Consider the following 24,022-nt stretch of genomic DNA (forward strand, 5'->3'; position numbering starts at 1 on the left):
ATTTGTGTCGATTTATACATAGATTTGTTTAAAGCGTATTTTATTAAAAAGTCCACTTATACAAAAGAAAAACGTGAATAAACAAAAATAATATTGATTGAGTGCAAACAGGTTTTTTAGTTCTAATTTTGAACATATTTTAAAAATATACCTCAAAAATGTATTTGCATGCATTTCAGGCGACACATCAAAAACATCAAGTATAAATTTCTATACAATATAGAAATGTTTACATATTTTTCACAATCACTCTATGTATTATGTTACCCTTGTTTATACATACATGTATATTACGGATTACGGATTTGTGAAACGTCCTGTGAAAGTAATTAATCCATTCGATTTAATAAAATACAGAAATGGATAGTCAGCATGAAAGTATACTGGATGAGTACGATCAATAGATCCATATATCTTGTTCATTATTACTGAAATAGAAATAGAAAGAGGTAGAAAGGTACATGAAAGAAGAAGATGAACAGATGTAAATAATGAAAGTTGTAATAAAAAATAACAAAACCATATCTCAATAACAAAGCGTTTGTGCCCCAAAAGTTATTCTTTTATTTCTGGTTAGAGAATCTGTACAATTTAGCGGTGAAATAATACAACACTCTTATAATAAAAACAACGAGGAAAATGTAATGTAAAAGCTTGTGTTTATTCTAGTTAGAAACAGATTTGTTAAAATTTTATGAATTTTTGAAAAATACAATGTGTCCCAAATTCGATATATCAACATCTCGCTTGCTATAAATAAAACTATTGTGAAATGTATAATTTTTTGCTCCATAGCATATTCATTTGACGAATTCTTTATTTTTAAGGACACTTTTTTAATTAAAATTTACTCGCATTATTTTAAAGTTCGTATTTTGTTTTTCACTTGGTTATTTTTGGCTATCTTTGGTGAATTCGTTCAAAAAATTTCTAATTTTAGTGAATCAAATAAAGAAAATGAAATTTAAGCCTTTTTATCTTATACAATAACCGAAATATCAATTCTGATGTATCGAATTTGAGATGCAGATCACAGGTATGATTGTCCAATAATTTTCGACAATGTAAAACTATGTTCATACATGTAACATAACATCGTAACGCAACTCCGTCGCGTAACATGACCGCATACTGCAACAACGCGTAACATCGCAACGCTTTAGTGATGATACATGACATGTCCAGACAAGCAAAAAGTTAGCGTGACTTTAGAAGCCCAACATTTATTAGATGCGACACTACTAAAATGACAACGGATGGAAAGGAGTGATGTGATATTGTGTTGTTACATTGTTGCACTGTGCCATTCTCAACTCGATCATGTTACGTGATGGAGTTACATTACATTGTTCTTGATACATGCCTGAGTCCAACTACCGTTACATATTTTTTTAAATATATTTTTATATATAAAAAATTCATAACTAGAACAGGAATATCTATTGCTTACATGTTACGTTTTATTTTTGAACATTTTTTGAATTACCTATCTAAAAAAATGAATATGCATCATATCGTAAACAAAATTAAAAGCATCAGTAACACAATAAAAATATTTAGTTATTATAAATATGTATATGTTATGTTGTTATGGACGTGTGAAACGACCAGCGAAAAGAATTACTCCGTTTGATTTAATAAGATACAGGTATGGATGGTCGGCGTGGAACAGAACCGGTTTATCCTCATAAATAGGCCCAACAGAATCAATTTTGTTGACTAAAACTGAAATAGAAATATGTGTAGATAAACAAATAGATAGAGAGGTGCTCGAGAGAAAAAAGATTGTAAATAGTACATTATATAAAGCGTGCTGTAAGTACCATTTATACGCTAGTGTAAGTAGTGTAAGATGCTTTAGATTTCTGTCTCGGGCAGAGCAGTGCGAGATTGAGAAAGAACGCATTCGAAGGAATAAGACCTGTGTTGTTTGGTTCGATGCTCTTGTATTGTTATGTAAATAAAAGTTGCTGTGTTAAAAAGTATTAAAATATAATATTAAATTAATTTATAAAAAAAATGGTTAAAAAGATGGCTACTTGACTTTCTTTATTAAAATTATATCATATTCAATATCCTGGCTTTTTATTTATGAAAACCCCGTAAATTATACATCGTTATAAAGAGAATCTTCATTTTCTTCTAATGAGGTAAAAATTCAATAGGACGTCTATAACAAAAAAGTTAACTATCGCTCAGCACTTAAATACTGTCAGCAAAAATTGATTCCTCACATCATTTAATATCAGATTACACATATTTGCTCTAAAATTTTGAAAAACAAGTGAAATACGACTAAAAATAGAAATAGCACACAATTGTTTTCCTTCGAATATCATCGGAACCATTAGGAATTTTTTTTTTAATTTAAAAACGAATCCGTGATCGGCATAAAATTCCGCACATTTTTGCTCATTTAACCATTTCCGTATCTCTTAAAATAAGAAAGATACCTGTATTGGACAGTAAAAAAGTCGTAACCTTGTATTAAATATTTTACTTGCAATTTATGGACTATTTATTATTATATAATTATGTATAACTATTATAAATCGCCACAAAAAAGAAGCTATCCCAGACAATACAGGATGTCTGAGAGCGAAGGGGTTATACATACCTTATGGGTATAGCTTCTTTGGATAAAATTTAAACCCATTTAGATCTAGTTACTTTATTTGTTTAAGATAACTTCACTTTTTTAAATATTTCAGTGAAAATTTATTTTTGAGGTCACTAAGAAAGGCTATCGCAATTTTTTGTTTTTTTGTCATACTTTTTATAGGTACCTACAGAATTGAGAAAACGGAGTTTTATTAAACCCCACTTTATATGCTGTAAAAAAGTTCATTTCAGACATTCTTAGCGACCTACATGTTTAAGTAAGAAATAAGTCTGTGTTTACATTGCAAGCCATAACCCCGTCATTTATAATCTGATTTTAAAAAACAAAAAATCGTATGAAATGGCTCTAAATACACTACATAGTGAGTCTATTGGAACGTATTTATTATTATTTTTTAAGCGATAGTCAACCTTTTTTTCAAAAGGCAATATATGTTTTTTTATTTATTATTTAGTTATAAAGTTTATTTTTGTGAAACATGTATTACAGAAAAAGCATCAAAATATTAGTCAATTTGACTAATTATGTACTCCTGGAAAACAAAAAATAATACAACAAAGCAAGTAATTATCATTTTAGCATTACACTCTTTTCGTGCCATTTACAGTAGGGTATTTATTGAAATAAGCTCAACAGTGCAAAATATGAGTAATAATCAATTTCTCTTTCAATTGTTATTCATTGTATTGTTTCTTTTCTGTTAACTTTCTTCTGAGTTTTATTTGCTTTGCTGTATTATTTTTTGTTTTCCATGGCACAGATTAGTTAAAATACATTTGTCATGAATTAGCGGGCGCCGAATGCGGTATCATTTTCTTCTTTTACTTTACACTCTATTTTATTATGGATTCGTGAAGCGTCCAGCAAAAAGAATTAAACCATTTGATTTAATGAAGTACAAGAAAGGATGGTCGGCGTGGAAGTTGACTGGATCAGAGCTATGAAGATATCCTGATTAATTGAATGATTAATATATTGATTAAAACTGAAATAGAAATATATATGACAGGTAGATGGAGAGATAGATGAGAGGTGGATGCATAGAGAGACAGAAAGCCATAATAAAACTTTATCACCTTTTTTCTCAATAACGAAGCGTTTGCCGTAAGAATGCCCGATATGTCGATGTCTGTAGAACATCGATGTTGATGATCGATATTCGATATTTCCCCATCGATGGTGAAACTCTTAAAACATCGAAGTACGTTGCAAACATCGGTAAAAAAATTGCAATTTATTTAGGAGTTGTAGAATTAAAATGGCCATTTTTCGATCTCTTTCTAAGAATATTTGCGCCAGCTATTTCTACACCTACATAGAATTAATCTAAAACAACTGAAATTCACAATAAAATTAAACCGCCAATGACACGCACGAAATAAAAACTATTGTAACAAAAGCCGGGACTTGTGATAGATTACACAGGTCAACATTTGATCTAAGAATAATCACCGGACCTAACCAGGGTACTGATAGGTTTTTTGGATCGCTGATTCCGAATCCGAGGTTGGCTAAGCTCCATCACGTCAAGTTCGAGGTAATTTGAAGGTCAAATGGCCAAAAATGGTCTAAAAAATTTGAAAAATTCATACGTATGTTTTTGGGGTAGCGGAGTTAAAAGCCGCTGCTATTTTTACCATTCAAAGACATCTAAAGGTCGTATAAAGGTCATTTGGAGGCCAAATCGAGAAATATGGTCTAAAAAATCTGAGAAAATTTATAATATGTTTTTGGAGTAGCTGAGTTAAATACGCTGTCAGTTTCACCCTTGAAGAACATCTGAAGGTCATATCAAGGTCATTTGAATGTCTAGTCGAGAAAATCGGTATAAAAAATCTGAACAAATTTATACGTATATTTTTAGGGTTGCTGAGTCAATATTACTTTTACCGCTATGAACGTCTGAAGGTCATTTCAAAATCAATAGAAGGTCAAACGAAGAAAAATTTGGAAAAATGTATGTATATGTTTTTGAGTTTTCTGAGCTATACTGTGATGTAATCTAAAAACGTATGAAGATCATTTCAAGGTTAGTCGTCTTGCCTTAAGTGGCTGGACACACTGTTTTTCCTGTCTTAACTGGTCGGAACATTCACTCGTCATGCCTTAACTGGCTAGGACATTCACTCGTCTTGCCTCAATTGGCTGGACACGCTTATATTTCTACCTAACTGACCGGAAAATAGCCTCCTTTATATTTTCGCCTCATTCGGTCAGGAGTCGTATACATACGTTTACATGTTTTCAGATTTTTTAGACCGATTTTCTCGATTTGACCTACAAATGACCTCGACATGACCTTGATACGACCTTTAGACATCTATATGATGAAAATAACAGCGGCTTTGAACTCAGCTAGCCCAAAAACATACGTATAAATTTTTTCAGATTTTTAGACCGATTTTCTCGATTTGACCTTCAAATGACCTTGATATGACCTTCATATGACCTTCAGTTGTCCTTCAGGGAGGGAAACTGACAGCGGATTTTAACTCAGCTACTCCAAAAACATACGTATAAATTTTCTCAGATTTTTTAGACCATATTTGTCGATTTTACCTCCAAATGACCTTGATACGACCTTTAGATGTCTTTGACTGGTAAAAATAGCAGCGGCTTAGAACTCGGCTACCCCAAAAACATACGTATGAACTTTTTCAGATTTTTTAGACCAAGTTTGGCCATTTGACCTTCAAATGACCTTGAACCTGAGGTGATGGAGCTTAGCCAACCTCGGATTCGGAATCAGCGATACAAAAAACCCATAAGTACCCTAGTCAGGTCCGGTGATTATTCTTAGATCAAATGTTGACCTGTGTTATTTGTTAGTTCTCAGTCAACAATAATTATTGAAAAGTTAAGGGTTTTCAAGTAGGTTTAGCGTCGCCATAAAGTCGTTGAGAAACTGGTGCCTCTTGTCATCGGGAGTAATAAATTTGCAAAGCTCGACCGTCACAATCCTTCGGAGAAGGCCTTATGAAATTTAGCAAATATTTTGAGAGGAGACTTAGATCGTCGGGGGTCATGTGTTGGGCATCTGGTATTGACTAATTGCATCGCTTTAACCCGTAGTGAAGGAAATAATCGATATTTCTAATAACGCGCGAAATAAATTCGAAAAGACGTAGGAATTTCAAGATATTTAAATAAGTTGTTAGAATGTTGTGAGGAAAATAATAATAGATCATTAAATGAGGTTGACTAATCCGTCCCGTGTTGCTATACGGAGTCACAAGAGGGAGGTGTAGGGTTACTTGTAAGTTCAGTTTAGTCACAAAGTTATCCATACAATTGTAAATACCGTCAATTAGGATTAACATGGTATAGTTAAGTCATTCCAACCCTCGATATTCAGGGATCCCGCCAATAAGATAATTACCGAAACTTATGTACCCAAGAAATGGGTGTGTCGAAGCGAGGTGTCGAATTCAAGAGAGATCTCCGTAAAAAAGGCAGTTTCTCCTTGGATTCCACACTGGCAGCTTTCTTAATTTTAGAGTCTCGGGTTAATTTAATCAAGAATAAAGTCAAATTTTTTATCAATTCGCGTTGTGTTCCCTAAATCTCGAATTGCGTTATCGCGTGTAAATTAATTAATAATGTTAGTTCGAATCCGTTGTGTCTTCGTTATTTTGTTTGTTCGTTTTGTTTTTATTGTTATTAAAAACCTTCCTCGAAGTTTTGGTGTTTTTCTCTTCCAAATTAAGTATCCATCAAGTGAGAATGGAACACCCTGTACAACCAACACCTGGATTATGCTCTTCGTGAGCGAAGTACGGTGTCTAAAATTTCATTCTCTGAACGTACAACATTTCTAAGTCCTCACATATTAATTAAACTCCCTTTCGAGAAGTAAATGGTAAACTCTTTTACAAGATAATATAGTTATGATACTGATCATAACGGTAGATGGTTAAACACAGTCAAAGTAAACAGAGTTAAAATCTCTCGGGTTACACTATTATGCGATGTGAAGTCTGATCCTGTATTGTTCTTTAAAGTGGATTGCCGTTCAATCTGTTTCAATTATTATTCTACTTATAATTTTTATCAAAATCGGAAATACTTTTAAACAAAAGAAAACGTAGCACTTTCTTTTACTTCTGTTGGTGACGCAGAAATGTGCCACCTTCCTGTACTTGATTATTATATTATACGACACATAAACCGTTTAATGTTTATATTACTAGACACATTAATAATAATAGAACACATTATAATTACTCTATGATTTCGACCAATAGTTTCGGCAGCCACCTGCTTATAACGCATGACCTTGATCATTGTTTACGCTATTGGAATATGCAAATAGACACCACTTTAGTATCTCGGTTATAAAAGATATAGAAAAAAGTTTAAATTAGGAAAAATTTGTGATGTGTGAAGAAAGCAACAAATGTCTATTAATTTCCATATACAATAAAATAATATAATTATTCTATTATGTTAAGGATTTGTGAAGCGCCCAACGAAAAGAATGATTCCATTTGCTTTAATGGCATACAGGAATGGTTGGTCGGCATGAAAGTAGACTGGATCAGGGATATAAACAGGTCCAGATAACAGCTTATATTTAACTGCAATAAAAATATTAGTAATAGGTAAATAGAAAGACGACAAATAGATGGATAAGAAAATTCAAAGGTATACCTAAGAACATCTCAATAACGAGGCATGAAGGAACCACCTGTACAATTTTGTCGGTGAAATATTGCAATGCCCTGTACAATAACTGCGATGAAGAATTTTGAATGTAGCAAATTGTATTTGTTCTAGTTTAGACGCAAATTCTCTGAAATTTTATTTGCTTCTGAATTTAATTCAACGAGACAATATTTTCATTTAGATATTTTTGTAGGAAGTTATGATTCGTGGTATTCACAATTACACTATGTTTTGTGTCACATGTAACTAGAGACTACTAAGTGCATATTTGTCTTAAAACAGAATTTTTCTATAACGTCAACAAAAAAAAAAGGAAAATATAACAAAACGGAAACATAGAAAACATTGAAAGATATCGATTGATTGCAAATTGTTTATTTTTGTTTTGAACATTTTTTAAAATATTAATTTGCATACATTTTGAACAAAGACAAAAACAAATCTATTAATTTCTGTATACAGTAGAAATATTTAAAAATTTTTTTACTCTGAAAAAATAAAATAACTATTCTATTTTCTTATGGACTTGTGAAACGTCCAGCGAAAAGAATTAACCCATTTGATTTAATCAAATACAGGAAAGGATGGTCAGCATGGAAGTAGACTGGATCATAGCGATAAAATGTTGCAGAATATCCGCTGATTGAAACTGAAATAGAAAGAGAAATAACAGATGGAAAGATGTATTAGAGACTGAAAAGAGATATAGAAAAAATATATAAATAATATAATTTTTATCTTATATGAACTGCTTATTTTTCCTTAGAAAATCGCACGTGTAATTTTGTCTGTGGAACATTGCAACATCCCGTATAATAATAGCGAATTCAGAATATTAAATGCATAAAAAATACTTTTACTCTAGTCTAGACTCACATTAACGAATTATGTTTCATAGATTTTAGGATATTAGAAAAATAAACCGGATATTTTACAAAAAAAAGCAGTATTAGACTTTCGCATAATTAGATAATTTTCTTAATAATTGATTTGTGCTATTCGGTGCTCTATATTTAGTTTGTGTCTGGAAAGTGAAACGGTGCTTTTCGTTCAAGAATGGAAGTTATTTTGCCGAACTTGGCGCTTCGCGTTCGAGATGCAAACAATATTTTTTCGAAAACTGCAATAAAATAAGACAATTGTGGTCGTTTGAACCGTGTTTGAATCAAGACGGTTTAGATGAGGTGACTATCATAGCGACAGCAATCTAATAAACAATAAAAAGTAGTTGTTTGAAAAAGTAGTGCCAGAATTATATATTTTAATTCATATTCTAAGAACGTTTAATTCAAAATGAGCTCGGAAAATGAAGACAAGCATTTACCAGGGGAAGTATTGGAAGCGGCGCAAGGTACTGTTTCTCAATTAGATATGTGGTTTTACTAAAAAAATAATAATATTGGTCGAAAATACTTACACATAATCAGATTTTAGGATATTTAAAAATAACATCTGACTTAAGTAATATAGAAATAATAGATCATTCATTGATCTTCTTCGGTTGCAAGGGATAGAAATAACCACCCCTGCCAGTAATTTCTTGCGTAACTTTTTTTCTATCGCCAATATGATCATTTAAATGTTTTAGATATCTTGACTTATTTGAAACAAGCTTATTGTCTTCTCACACTCTCTCTTCTTTTTTCGTACCTAAGTATAATAGTTTTCGTGCAAATAATATAAGGTACATATTAATTTCTATACAGAATCGCGGTATTTTTTCTGTAAAAATTTTTCTTGCTGACTAAAACTAAGTAGAAACTTGGATGATCACAGGTGAATAGATAAATCAGGTAGGTGAGAGATGGATAAGGAGATAGATCAGAGATAGATGGATAGAGATAAAATATATAGAAATGCACGTATATGTAACAGTATCCCACATTCATTAATTTTCGCCGACGCTTTAATGAATATAATATCCAAATTTATGTCATAGAATGTTCTAGCGGATGTTAATTAAGCACGATTAATCTCGTAGAAATTTTGATTCATATGATTTGCAACTTCAAATTATTAAAACCATCTCTCAAATAGTTATTTGCTTTGGGATTTGTCGAACAGCGAAATATAGTCGTATAATCTTAACAAAATTACAGTTCTTGAATTTGAAAACTAGTAGGTAAACACTAACCTGCTGTTACAGCGGCAGCTTCTGTACCGGATTCGGTGACATTGATGAAAGCCTTTTGGATGACATCACTGACGTAAAGATCTTTAAAATTTGAGGACATTCCTGTTAAGTCGGCGTTGTCAAACAATCTGTTTATTCCCAACTGCAAAAAGGAAATAAGTCAAGCTATTGTCGACATTTAGAATAAATCATATCATGTACAGGATGACATGTAAGTAAATACCAATCTCTCTCCCAGGCATATAGCAGAGGTTAAAATATCACAATATATTTTTTTTTGTTCCCATTAGAGACTTACGTTTGGGTTCTACCTTTGAAACCTCTTTGTACATTTTGGCGAAGTGTAATACAAATAAATGTCCATGATTTGACGTTGAAATCGGTCTTTTAATATGACAAGTTATGCAGAAACAATTTGACGTCAACAACTGTTCAAAATTAGCTATGTACACGATTATGCATCATATCATTTTGAGCATTTACTGTGTCAATATTTATAAAATGCATTTAGTGCTATAAATAGGTCGAAGGGGATCTATTTTGTGGACACCAAATTCGTCCGACCTAATTCCATTAGACCGTTTTGCGTGGAGTCGCTCAAAGGCACTCATTTATTCAACACCCGTAAGTACTGGAAAAGAACTTTTGTTGGAAATAGCACAGAAATGTAATCAGATTCAACACAATCCTGGAATGTTATTTCATAGAAATAAAAAGTCTATTTTGTCGGAGTGATCATTTTTAACATTATGGCGGTGACCTGGGACCTGGGACTTGGTCGCTGCCACTTACAAAATGGCAGGAATCCTTGACCCGCTCTTATTGTTCTCAGGCTAAGCTATGTGAGGACAAATGCGTTAGTAGAGCCCCTAGGCCAGGCCTAATGTTCATTTCGGTTTTTTTTGGGTCTAAGACCACTACAGACAAAACCGCTCTTTAGGCAATTGTGAGGTTCCGAGACGTTCCGTAGGGGCCTCTGCAACTGGTTCCATCCAATAATTGCAATCGTTTCGCCGTCCTCCACCGCACCGCTACTGAGAGTCACCACTGAAGATGGCAACAGCGAAACGTTTAGAAGGATTGGATGAGACCAGTTGCAAAAGTCACTACAGAACACTTTAAAAATCGTTTATATCAAAAACCGTTGATTTTATGGAAATAACTTTTTTAAAGAAAAATCTTCCGGACATTTATAAACAATAATTTCTGTTTGACAGCATGACGTCTGTTTAAATTTTGAAAAAAAATGTGTTGGGGACAGTCCGTTTCTGAATTTCTTCTAAGAGTAAAAGTTCAGTTTTACTATGGACATTTATCTATAATAGACAACACCGGAATTTTGGAATTTTATGAAAGTATGCCTCCTTTGGGATCAATTATCTCTGTTGAGAATAGCAGTAGAAAAAAAATATATAGGTAGAAGGCTTAGTGTTACTTTAACCTCCTCTACATGCTCCCAAAAGATTAATAAATACTTACCGGACACTAATAATTTAGTTTCTACATTTTTCTAAACTCATTATTCGAATAATTCGAACATTTTTTTGTTGCTATGTTTACTTACGCTCTTCAGAATAGGAACGAACATTATTTCAGTTTCTATAGTAAATCTGGGTAACTGCACATCAACTCTTTCCTGTTTGAATGGCTGAGGAGCCAACAGTTGTTCTATGTTTTGCTCCACGCTTTTTAATCCTTCCTTTTCGTTCGGTAAGACGATAACCATTTGTATATCAGCGCCTAAAATGATTGTATGATACATTAAAAATGTATTAGTCCAGGGCGGATCTGTTTTGAGGTGGATCTGTGAGGCAAGCAAATTTTTTCTGGATTACCTTGAGTACATAATAAAAGTGTAGATCCCTATATCTGGGCGAGGTCTGGAACATTTTTAAAATTGCAAAAATGTTCTAAAAAAATTTAAAAAATACCTATTTTATATAAGTTTTTTACTTATATCTTGGAACATATACATTTTGGAAGAATATTGAAGTGGAAAAAGTTTTAGAATTGAATTTTGCACAATATACCGGAAATTAAAAATATTTAAAATTACCGATGTTGCAAAATAGCAATAATTGATGAAAAAAAGGCAAAATAATAACTTTGGTAAAAAAACTTTAGAGTATAATGAAACAACACACCAAATTGCATTGAAATCGGTTTGACAGTTTTCGCAAAATAATTTTTTGAAAAAAATTTTCGAATTTTCAGAATGTTGCACAGCCTCAAATAAAGCATCTAAATAAATTTCTCATAGAAAAGACCACCCAACCTTTCAAATGGTTTTTGAAAACTTGAAATCGGCTTATTGGAACGGACACAGTAAATTTTTTAAATTAACACTCTTTTTATTTATTTTTGAACAATTATTACATTTATCAATTTGCAATTTAGTTTTTTTCCAAAATTATAATTTTAAAGTTCTATTTTTTCTTAATTTTATCTGTATTTAACAAAAAAATTAATTCCCAAATATTTTTTTTATCTGTTTAAACAAAAATTATTTAAATAATTGTAATAATTATAACTAAATATATTCAGTGTTGAAATATATACGTAAACAAATTTTTTCATTGAAAAAAAAGCAATAGTAAAATATACAGTATATTTAATGCATAAATAATAAAGTTTGTTTATAACAAAATATGTGCAAATTAGACAGTTGGCATTACGATATTCGATTTCCTTGGCTCGCGAGACATCGTATTAAAAAGAAAGATCCAAATTGGTCCATTAGAAGCCGAGATAATGCAATTATTTTTCGTACGTTCTCATTTTAAACCTCCGAATTCAGTCTCGGAGAGAAAGCCCCCTCCCCCATTTTTCATGTTTTGAGTCACTTTCCGCGCGTGCGAGCGACAGCTTTTCCGCTGATTTATCTATGTTGCCGATAACTTATGGATCCAGCTTAGAACTCGGGAAAACGAAGCCACTCGATCAAAGATTATTGCTAAATTGTTTATAAATTAACGGTAAGTGCCGATAAACTTTGACCGCTTATATCTCGAGAACCAATAAACGGAATTTAACTTTTTAAAAAAAAGAAAAAAATTTTTGAAAAAACTAAATAGCAAATTGATAAATGTAATCTGTTTAAAAATAAAAAAAAAGAGTGTTAACTTTAAAATTTTAGTGTGGCCGTCCTAACCAACCGATTTCAATTTTTCAAAAACCACTTGAAAGGTTGAGCGGTCTTTCCTATGTGAAAAAATTTTCAAGTACCTAGATGCTTTATTTGAGGCTCTACAACATTTTGAAAATTCGAATTTTTTTTTAAATTTAAAATATTTTGCGAAAACTATCGAACCGATTTCAATGAAATTTGGTGTGTTGTTTTATTATACTCTAAAGTTTTTTCACGAAAATCAGAATGCCCTCGGAGCAATTCAAATATTTTAAAAAATTATGCAAAAAACTTGATTATTTTACCTTTCTTTCATTAATTATTGCTATTTTGCAACATCGGTAATAAATTTAAACATTTTTAACTTTCATATTGTGCAAAATTCAATTCTAAAACTTTTTTCCAGTTCAATATTCTTCCAAAATGCATAGGTTCCAAGATATAAGTAAAAAACTCGGATAAAATATGTATTTTTTTAAATTTTGTAAACATTTTTACAATTTTGAAAATGTTCCGGACCTCGCCCAAATCTAGAGATCTACACTTTTATTATGTGAGTTGTACTGAAGGTATTCCAACAAAAATTAGCTTGCCTCTCTTACATCCAAGAAGTGGGCTATTTTGACAGATCCGCCTTGGTCAATATATAAATCATGTCAATTATAGACGCAGTGCACAGAAAAAAAGCAGGAAAACAAGTAAATGTTACCTTCGTAAGGGAGTTCCAAAAATTTGGCGTTTAGGGTTGGATTTTCGTAGTAGTTGAAATATTCGGTTTGACTCATGGTTTCGACGTCAACGGAATCGTCTTTGGTTTTAAAGAATTTTTTCTTATTTGTGGTGTAGTTGTTGAATGGAGAAGTCCATTTACCACTGAAATAAAGAGCGTTGACTAAAATAGCCTTTGTATTGTCTTGAATATCATTGGGTTTGATTAGGTTTTTAATTTTATGATTGGTTTTGTCTTCCACCCAATCATTTACTGTAGCAGACGATTTTTCCTTGTTGGCAAAATTAACGCTCTCAACACCTAGAAAATACAACTGTTAACGTTAGGTAAGTCGGAACCACAACTAACTTGAATTAATCAGTTGATAATCGCCAGTTACCTGAGTCGTAAATTGTTGACGCGATTGTCTTGAAGTCGTCCTCAAGTTTTAGGCTTTTGTCGGTATAGATTTTGTTGGCACTGAGCAGTTTTAAATGTTCCTCGGATCTTTTCAATTTTGGTAGCAGTGATTTGATCGCTTTCTGTGTCTTTTCTTTGGTACTGGGCAAAGAGAGGCCTGTCGTCAGTTCTGTGGCTGTTTCTCCCCTTGCGGCTTCATTGGTGAGAGCTAGGACTACCTCAGCTGACAGCGGACTGACGATAAAGTTACCTTGTTGTTTTTTAGAAAGTTCCTAAAACAATTAAATTTATGTACTTTAAAATTGTCGATTATATTCAGACAACATAATTTGTGTTACCTAATTAATTAATCTTTGTTCAGATTATAACATAAACAAATAATCTGACCTTGACATTATTATAATACGATGAAGACTATTCTGAGGTGGATCTGGTTTTCAGAATTTTTATTTATTTTTATATTTTTACCCATACGGGGCGTTTTTTAAGTATTTGTCATAGCTTCGGAAAGTTCTCCTTGTATTTTATATAGCGATGGCAATCTCGTATCAAAAATTACGAACGGAGTGACCATGAGTGACCGGTAGTATTCGAAAATGACTACCAAATATTTATAATAACAATGTTTTCCCTATATTTCAATAATTCATTTAAAATCAGTTTATCAGTAATTATTTTACTTTCTTATATATAGTCAAAAGTAACATTTTGTTAGGAGTTTCTTTCAAATAATGGGAAAAAGCCCTCACTAATTTGTCACAAATTAAACGATTTTTTGTTTGCAGAACACTGCAATAAACTAGAACATGCAGAAAATTACTACATTTGGCACCTGATTTGAAATTTTCGCTTAATTACGTCAAAATGAAAAAATAAAATATATGTCTCATATTTTTTTACCTATTTTTGTTTTATGATGTAGGTAAAATGTTAGAAAAGTTAGAAAACACCCCGTGCCTTCGTCACTGGTTGACAGATCAGTTCAGCAATTTTTTTTTATTAAATTAAAATAATACACATTATTTGTTTAAGGGGGTGATTTAGTATGTACATTTTTACCTTGTAACAGAGCTTCATCGAAGAAACTAACATAATTGAATATTATTATATGTATATCATTGTATTCGCAATGGTTCCCGCTAGTGAGTGAGATAAATTTCAATGCTCATGAGAACAGAAAAATAATTTAAATAAATGCCAAAGTACCTCAATTTCAACCATATTGTTAGTCTGTCAATATATTGCATTTACGACGGAACTAGGTCAGGCACAATAACCAAACTACTTCACTCACTAGAACGGACACCTAGGATCATTTGTATTTAATTTTCAGATTAATATTTATTAATAATTCTATAATTTGTGTCCTCAAGTAAAATGACAACATTTTACACACGACTCCATTTTTATTATATATTTAAACCAGAATTGTAACGATTCCTATCTGAATGCAAGAATTTCTAAGTATAATTAGTTTGTATACTCTGTCACAGGTGTCGCTACCCTTGAAAATGAAAGTGAAAACACAGAGTTGGTTTATTATAAATTGCGTGCTAAAATAAAGCAAAATGGTCTAATATTATCTTTGTTATATAAATATGGGTAATTTTTTAAAAGTACCTAAGTAATAAGATTTTGTAAAGCTTAAGTAGTACGAAAATATAACGCATAAAAAACCAATAATATGTACTAATTTTTCTTTATTAAGAATAAAGATTAAATTTTACGTACAGGGTGTCCCACATAAAATCGTTATTTATGTTTAAATAAATTTACAGCTTAAAAATTAGCCTGGCTCAGATAGATTTCTTCTTCAATCTACAAATCTACAAATCTTCAAGCTACTTACCGATAAGAAGGAAACCACTGGATATTTAATGAAAAAAGTTACGACCAAAAAAGTAATACATTCTAGAATATGAATATAACTAACACGATTTTAATTTCATATTGTCTTGACAATCAACTTTTGCTTATTTTTAGACACTTACTATCGAAATAAATGAAATAGACCACTGAATTTAGAAACCGATATTAAGAAAACGTAGGGGCAAAAAATTTGAAATTTCGACCATATATAGACTCACTATTACTCTATTGTGTACTAAAATTTCAGTTGATATCCTTTTCCCATTTTTTAGTTATTAATGAAAATGTTGAAAAATTCACGGTTTTCTGCATATAAAATTATTGATACCTCTCACTTTAACTCGCCGTAATTTTTTTGTTAACTAATAAAAAAATTCCAATTTATACTGACGATAAGTCGAACTATTGTCTTTAATACTGTAAAGGTCATTTGTCTCAAAAGGTCTTCTTTTTTTATTTTTAAGTAAAACAGAAGGGAGTGCTATCTCCGTAAATATGGGGTTCTTTTAAAAAAGAAAAAACTGACATAGGTAGCAAATAACTGTAAACAACAATTTGAAAAAATATGTTAAAATAATACAGTTATAAATATGATATTCTTAAAAACAGTATCGGAATGGTCAATTACGTTCACGGTCCGATGCAGAGTATACAGTATAGCCTTTATAACTGTATTATTTTAACAAATTTTTTCAGATTGTTGTTTACGGAGATAGCATCCCCTTCTGTTTTGCTTAAAAATAAAAAAAGAGCTTTAGAGACAAATGACCTTCACAGTACTAAAGACGATAGTGCGACTTATAGTCAGTAAAAATTTGATTTTTTTTTGTTTAATTTTTTTTCTCGTTATTTTAGCGTCTAGGTTGAAAAAAATCTCGATTCTGAAAATTTCAAATCGATATTTTAATTCCTAAAGGTCACTCATAATTATTTTAATTTTCAAAGTAGTGTAGGCAGGTACCTATGTTTTCAAACGGCCTCTAAAAAATAAATATCAACGAACTAACAATTTTTTTCATTGACTTTGATCAACAAAATAATAGAAATTAATCACGAGACACTTAATAAATGTCTCGAGGCAAAGTTTACTACCGCACATAATTTTTTAATTTTTTTTAATTTTTTATTTTTTAGAGGTCGCTCAACTCTGAAAATTAAAATAATTATGAGTGACCTTTAGAAATTTTTAAAAATCTTGAGCGACCTTTAAAAAAAATTTTTTGAGCTGATTTTCTGAGGGGGCTCTTAAAACATGATAAACTAACATATTTTCACAAGAGACACGAAAAAAAAAATCGTTTTTTTTTTAGACCACCCTACTATACATATTATTCTCCAAACGTAATTAGTAGCAAGTTTCTATAATTAGGCAGTGTTTTTTAAATTAATACGATTCACCAAAGTAAAAAAATAATTCAAGTTATATCATTTTTACTGAAAATAGCAGGTAATTTACGTATCGTATTGTTAACGTGAAAATATAAACATTAGACTGTTGACTATTCCTTTTATACGTTTTTTAAGCTTTTGAAGAATAAACTACATGGAATTTTAAAAATTATATCCGCTTTTATAATAAGGGAATGGTAATTCTAAGATTGTTTAAGCTTCTAACTAACAATTATTGCCTACTTAATAAAAAAATTATTATTGTCCTCGATAATCTATTAATGATTAATAAAATCTTTACTCTCTTTCCTTATAAGACTGTATGTACACAAATTGGAGCCGTTCCTGAACAATCGGGCGAGAGGCCTGTTAAAATATCGGTCCAGCGTAAATTATTATTAAACAACACATCTTGAAGCGTTGGCCGCTAGAGCTAGAGCAGCACTTGCCGGGGTCCCGTTTCGTGACTCACGCTGGTCGATATTTTTTGTACAAAATCCCGTCCTTAAGTCTAACATCTTCAGAGATGGGTATCTGAATAAATATGATATTTTTTAAACTTTAACACCCTGTATTTCTTTTTCGTCTGAAATAATCCTCCTGCACTATGACATGAACGTAAGAGATACCCTATATTTTAATAATTTAAATTATTTACGATACAGTATCGCAATATACAAATAAATATTATTTTAATAAACATTATTTCTGTTATTGCAAATGTGTACAAATATTTACAGACCCGGATAGTAACAGAGAATATATGTAAGTAAAAATGATTATTCTTGTTTCTATATCTTTGAAAATAAATAAAATAAGCTGGGTTATCTCAACAATTCGTTGTAGGGTATCTATAAAAAAAAAATAAAGATCGCCAGTGTCATGTAAAGAGAATTATTTTCGTATTTGTGTTACCCATTGTAAAAAAATAGGTATTTTAAACGGTTATAGCGAATATTTGACAAAATAATAATAAAAATAAATGCGGTACATACCTTGTAGACAGCAGCTGTAAACTTGTGATTCCCAGCAACAAATTCCTGTAATGCTTCATCCTCTACTGGTACTCCCAGTACCCCGTACAATAAGGTCAACAAAAGAACACACTTCATTTTCCTTAAAAACAATAAGATGAAGTTGAAATTTGCTAGATTAAGAAATGGAAAGAAGGTAGATTAAAGCTAGTACACATACAAGATATATCTGTCCCTTACCGCGTTATACGGCTGTTAGGTATTCAGCTGTTAAAAACTTCATGAAAAAAAAAACTGATAGTATCAACTGTTGTAAAAATATATCCGAACTTTAGCAGTGCACAAGTGACTACTTATTATTAGAGGCCACTATTTTTAAACAGTAACCCGCGAACACTAACTGGAAAAATTCCGCCTTATCTTAAATTTTTTATTGTATTTAAAATTACTATTTCGCAAAATATTGCACTATTCTCTGTTAAACACAAAGGTAATCACGACTAGTTTTTATGGAACATTAAAAGTTTTACTGGCGTCAAGTGGGTAAGTAATAAAACCTTGTCGTTAAATCCAGAAATGCTGCTATATACAGTCTGTTCGATTATAAAGGCCCCGAGCTCGGTTATCCATTTTTATATGAATACATTAACATATTGGAAAATGTCATTCAACCTTACGCAGAAGGGAACTTATAAGTACTTTGGAAATTCCAGCAAGATAAAGATCCGAAGCATTCTGCTAGAAGGGTAAGTGCCTGGCTTCAAGATAACAGCTTCTTGTAGTCCAGACCTTAATCCTATTGAAAATATTTAGATGGTACAGAAAAAAATGCTAAGCTGGAAAACTTTTCAAAGTTTTGACGAATTGTTTGACGGCATGAAGCGGGCAGTGGCCGATATTCCAGTAAGCGTTTAGTAGAGTCTATGCCCAGAAGATATTTGAAGGTAATTGAAGCAAATGGGTTTCCTACTAAGTATTAGCATTAAGATTTAGAAAAAATGTGTTTAACGTTAAGAATTTATAGCTTTAAAAGTCATGTTGTCAATTAGTTTGCCGTATAAAAATGTAGCTGTTTCAAATAAGATAAGATTTAAAATTGTTTTTCAAAATGTACAACTATTATGTTATAAAAAAATAAACAAGTACACTCTAATAATAGTAACAGTGAAAGAGTTTGAAATTTCTTCAATAAATTAGAGAAAAAAAATGATTAAATTATTGTTTGCTATCGTTTCCAATTAATTGGCCGACGCACAATTTTTTTTTCCATTCATGGTGACGTTAATTTTTCAAGTTAATGGTTTACGTTGTAGAGCACGTGATTTGAATGTGGCAAAATGGCAAAATTCATCGAAGTCTAAAATATACATTAAATATTTATTTTACTTTTCTTATAAAAATTAAGAAAAGACAACTCTCGCTGGCAATACAATTCATTGAATAGAATATGGTAAAATTGAATGTAACAGTTCTTTTAAATACTATTAAATGCAGTACTTACATGCAATGTTGATATTGTATTCAATAATATTCTAGACACAATTTACGCAATAACAATTAATTTTGAGACTGTATTTTATACGTCGATGTTTTCTGAGCACGCAAATATGGTACTGATTGATCATTTTTTCAAAGAAATAATTAACTTTTGGTTTTAAATACGTAAAAAGTCCTTCTTGTGAAGATATCAAAAGCATAAGTAAGAATTTTGCGAAGCCGAGCGCAGCAAGGGCACTATGACGTCATAGCGCTTCCCTCTCCTGGCTACCGCTCAGCCGAACGTTTACTTGGTCATTTCGTGGTCGAATTTGGCTATCCCTTAATTTTTTTGTGTGTACATCAATGACGACAGAATTTGTATTTTTAAAAATAAGCACTACTTTAGAAGATTTTTTGCCTCTTACAAAATTTTTTATCGTTTATTGATTTCGAGTAAAATTGGCATTTTTTACACATTAAATAATATATAAGATAAATAGAATAGTCTAGTACGAGATGCCATATAGCAAAGAAACAAATTCATAACAATAATTAAAAGGTTCCGTGTCAAGCTAGCTGTGATTTAATTTCAGTTTACTTTGTTTTTTACTGCAATTTATACTTTTGCTGAACAAATTGATATGTTATTAGTTTTGGGTTATTGTGAAGGAAATTATTGTGCTACTGTTCGAACATATGCTGAGTTTTCCTAATCGAAGAATTCCAAATCACAACTTTTAACTGTAACATTAAATCGTGGATAATGTACGGCCGGAACTATTCAGCTCGAGGAACAAATTTTGGAAAGGGTCAAAGAAATTCCTCAAGTAAATAAAAGGCGTTTAGCGGCAGAAGTTCCGTTAATAGAGTATTAAAAGACCAGTTATTACAGGTTACTATACTAACAGATGGATAGGTATAGGAAATAATGCCCCTTTAAAATGGCCACCTCGATCCCCGGACCTAAACCCATGTAATTATTTCCTTTGGGAAGCGTTGCGGACCACAGTTTATAACTTTTCAGTAAATACAGAAAACGAATAATGGGAAAGAATTCAACATGAAATTAGTGTTATGAGAGGTAATGCACAATTATTGGATAAAATTCATTTTAATTTTCGAAGAACTAATGCTTGCCTTTAAGAACAAGGAAGTACTTTGAGCATTTACTGTAGTATTATTTTAATCTGATTACAAATATCAATTTAGGTTTATTTAAAATGTTAATGTTGACTTTCTTACATTATTAGTTGATACTGTTTATTTAAAATATTAGTGTTGATTTTTATTTTATTGATTGATAAACTAATACTAAAAATGTGTAGTTATTTTTTTTTAATGTGACGTTTTTTCATTATTATTCCCTGTTTTGAGGCTGCAGTTATAAATTATTTTTTACAAATCGGAATTTTGCCTATATTTAATGTATAAAAAAGCCAGTTTTACTCGAAATCCATAAACGATATCAAAATTTTGTAAGAGCAAAAAAATCTTCTAAATTAAAGCTTCTGTCGTCATTGGCGCACACACAAAAAAGTTACGGGATAGCCAGTGGCGCACAGGCACTAGAAAGAGAACATCCTGTACATGTATTCTCACCAAATTTTATATTTACCTTGCCCTTACATAAAAAAATAAGTGTATCAAATTTGAAGTTTCTAAGAAAAATAGTTTTCAAATTATTTGAAAAAAACTAGGTTATCTATTCTATATTTAGAAGGCTATATCTCAGTAGGCGAGCACTTTTGTATATAGGTAAGTTAGGCTAAATAGTCTTATCTTCATCGAAGGAACTTGTGGTCAAGCGTTGTCCATCCTTTTCAGGGACACCCTGTACACGCGCTCGCAATTTCGACTTTATAATTTTGCAGTAGGCCGCCATTTTTAAATTGGGGGTCCGGATTGCGCGTATTTGTTGAGCATCCCAACAGTTATCTTTTCCTATAGTTTCATCCAATTTCAGTCAAATTCGTTGTTTTTATTTAATGCTGAAAATTTTGCACATTTTTTTTCACCGCTAATTTTACAATGTAAAAAAAAATTGAGCTCTCGCAAAAGCCTATCCTTGTAGAAAATTTCCTCGGGAACAAAATCGATAAGTATAGCTCATGTCGATTAGAGGCTTATTTTCGGAGATATAAGCGAAAAACTAAAAAAACAATTTTTTGTTTCTTTTGTTGTAAACAATATGACGCTCGACCTCTACAAATACACAAATTTAGGCTTTTATTCTGTGTATTTTTTACTTAATTTTAAGCCCATAAAATTCGACATTGGCCCGATTTTTGAAAAAAAAAAACAAATCGCCCGGACTATTAATGAGTGACGAAATTCTGTAGTATAGGAATTAAAAAGGTAAACTAATGTTTATTGAACTATATGTGGTAAACTTTAATTATTAATATACTCGGAATACAATGGGTAAATCTCATTTCACATTTCCAGCATTTCTTGGTACCTAATAAATTATGACGGTGTCTGTACTTCTCAAAATACGTACCTACTGTAGTTTTCTTATCCTGTCATTCCATACATTATACATGTTTATTTATATAAATAATAAATAAAATAAATAATAATTAAATAGTCAATATTTTTTTTCGGCTTGTAGTAATCAATTACTAGTCATTCCGATAAACAAAATCTTCACAATAATCTTGAGAGAATGTATAATTCAACAAAAATCAAACACTAAAGATTGAAGGTGTGCAGGTTTTTTAGGAGTCTCTTCAAATTAATATTAGAGTCAAAACAAATATAGGATGATAATTATACATAGTCGCATATGTTTCATCACTGTATTTTATACTATTCAAATATTTAATTAATAAGAAGAAATTGCAACAATAGAGAAAAAATTTGTCCCAGACAATGTTCTCCGAATATTTCAAAGGTTCTTGTCAACAAGGCCAGAGGTAACAGAGGTTGCAATTTATCTTCACAAAGACTTTATCTTAAATTTATGGTTGCTGAACATCTTTCAAGTTCATAAGATAGTAAACAATAACCATAAATAGTGACCTCTAATGCGCTGACCTTTTGTGAATTTTTATGTAACAGATTGTATTAAAATAACAAAATGTAACATTTATAAAATTGTCTCGTAACCTTTGTTTTGTAGATACCATTTATATAAGCAAGCTGATAAAAATTCTGCCACCCTCAAAATTATTGAAATTCGGAATGAGCTGTATTTATTTGAATTATCCTTTTTTATATTAAGACTGAAAATGTGGAAAAGCTTTTGCAAAATAAGATGTTAAGTTACAGAAAATTATTAAATTAAAACCCGACAAATGACTAATCCTATTTTACTGCAAATGGTAATGAGCCGAAAAACATATTGTGTAAAAGATAGATTTAAATTTATTTCTGCTATAAAAGTGTGTATTATTATTTTCCATACTAAGCATTTCGCTCAAGAGATTTTGACACAAACCATATGTTGAACCAGTACATATATTTGATGTTGATTTCATATGCGATTGTAGTAATATTATCCCCTTGTTAGAGATAATAGAGTTTTAATATGAGGTTGTATACGAGTTTACAAGAATTTAATAAAGTATCTTACCTTCTGAAGATATCTTGAACTGACTGTTGAATGGTCACAGATGTAATAGCGGTGTTACTTTTTTTGCTGAATAATTACACAGCAGCCAACAACGAAATATATTTATTTGTTTCCCCTCCATAAAACTCGAGAATAAACGTCTCAGTTTTATCATCAGTTAGAAACAGGATTTTCCCTTGTTTACGTTCGGTATTTGTGAGGTCAATTTGATCAGGAGCTGGTTTATCACTTACTTATGTAGCCACAATTATTTATAAATCTTTGTATTTGTTTCTATACCTGAAATTATATAAGATCGTAAAACGTAATTTAATTATACAGAATGAATCAAAATATTCTCCCCGTTATTTTTCTAAGGAAAAAATGCGAGAAATCGAAAGCACGGGATGATTCATAATTGTTAACGATTTCTTTGATTTTAAAGTAAGTAATTGAAACTATTTTCTAAAAGAAAATTTGCAAAAATATAATTTTAAATTCCCCTTTGTCAAAAAATAGGCTTTCTGTAAAATAAAATTTGACGACTTTAGGAAAATCCGCTTTCGTTGACGTATTTACAATCTTCAGTTCAGAGAATATTATTAACCGTTTTTAGCTGGAATTGTTTTGATGGTTATTGGAAAAGCATAACGATTTTATGGTTTATTACTACTCGTATTAGTAAACCTATAACCTACCTGGTATTATAATAACAAACAAACTTGTTTAACTGAAGTTTAAGTTAGAATTTATCTCTTTCTTCATTTTTAACTGCTGAATTGATAGCTATAAAATGTATTTATCAGATCCTCAAACAAAAAGTTCCTGTATCAGAAAGATAAGTACATAGATCTTGTGCATTTTTTGATGCTGAATTCGAATCCGCAGCCAAAAACCGATTTATCAGGTCTATATAACGAATGTTAGTGTAATGCAATGTGAAAAACCATAGTCTTGTATGTTTTACTACCAAATATACAGTACGCGCCTAAAGTATGGAATAAATTCAGTAAAAACGAAACAAATTTTTTTTTGGGAAAAATCCTCGAACTATTCGATTTTTAATTTAAAAAATACATA

General features: G+C 31.1%; 1 protein-coding gene across 1 annotated transcript in view; it reads right to left on the bottom strand.

Annotated features, from left to right (window-relative positions):
- Nucleotides 1-1,550: 1,550 nt before the first annotated feature.
- LOC108907184 overlaps nucleotides 1,551-24,022 on the bottom strand; it is a 46,362-nt gene continuing 23,890 nt past the window's right edge. The window contains exons 7-13 of the mRNA XM_023455698.1: nucleotides 22,964-23,029; nucleotides 17,932-18,052; nucleotides 13,659-13,950; nucleotides 13,259-13,579; nucleotides 10,987-11,162; nucleotides 9,423-9,564; nucleotides 1,551-1,725 (exon numbers count right to left, since the gene is read on the bottom strand). Coding sequence (XP_023311466.1) covers nucleotides 1,589-1,725; nucleotides 9,423-9,564; nucleotides 10,987-11,162; nucleotides 13,259-13,579; nucleotides 13,659-13,950; nucleotides 17,932-18,052; nucleotides 22,964-23,029 — 1,255 coding nt within the window. The 3' untranslated portion in view covers nucleotides 1,551-1,588. The remainder of the gene's footprint in view (nucleotides 1,726-9,422; nucleotides 9,565-10,986; nucleotides 11,163-13,258; nucleotides 13,580-13,658; nucleotides 13,951-17,931; nucleotides 18,053-22,963; nucleotides 23,030-24,022) is intronic.

Source organism: Anoplophora glabripennis, unplaced genomic scaffold (genome assembly GCF_000390285.2).
Source record: "Anoplophora glabripennis isolate ALB-LARVAE unplaced genomic scaffold, Agla_2.0 scaffold87, whole genome shotgun sequence".
Taxonomy (NCBI): domain Eukaryota; kingdom Metazoa; phylum Arthropoda; class Insecta; order Coleoptera; family Cerambycidae; genus Anoplophora; species Anoplophora glabripennis.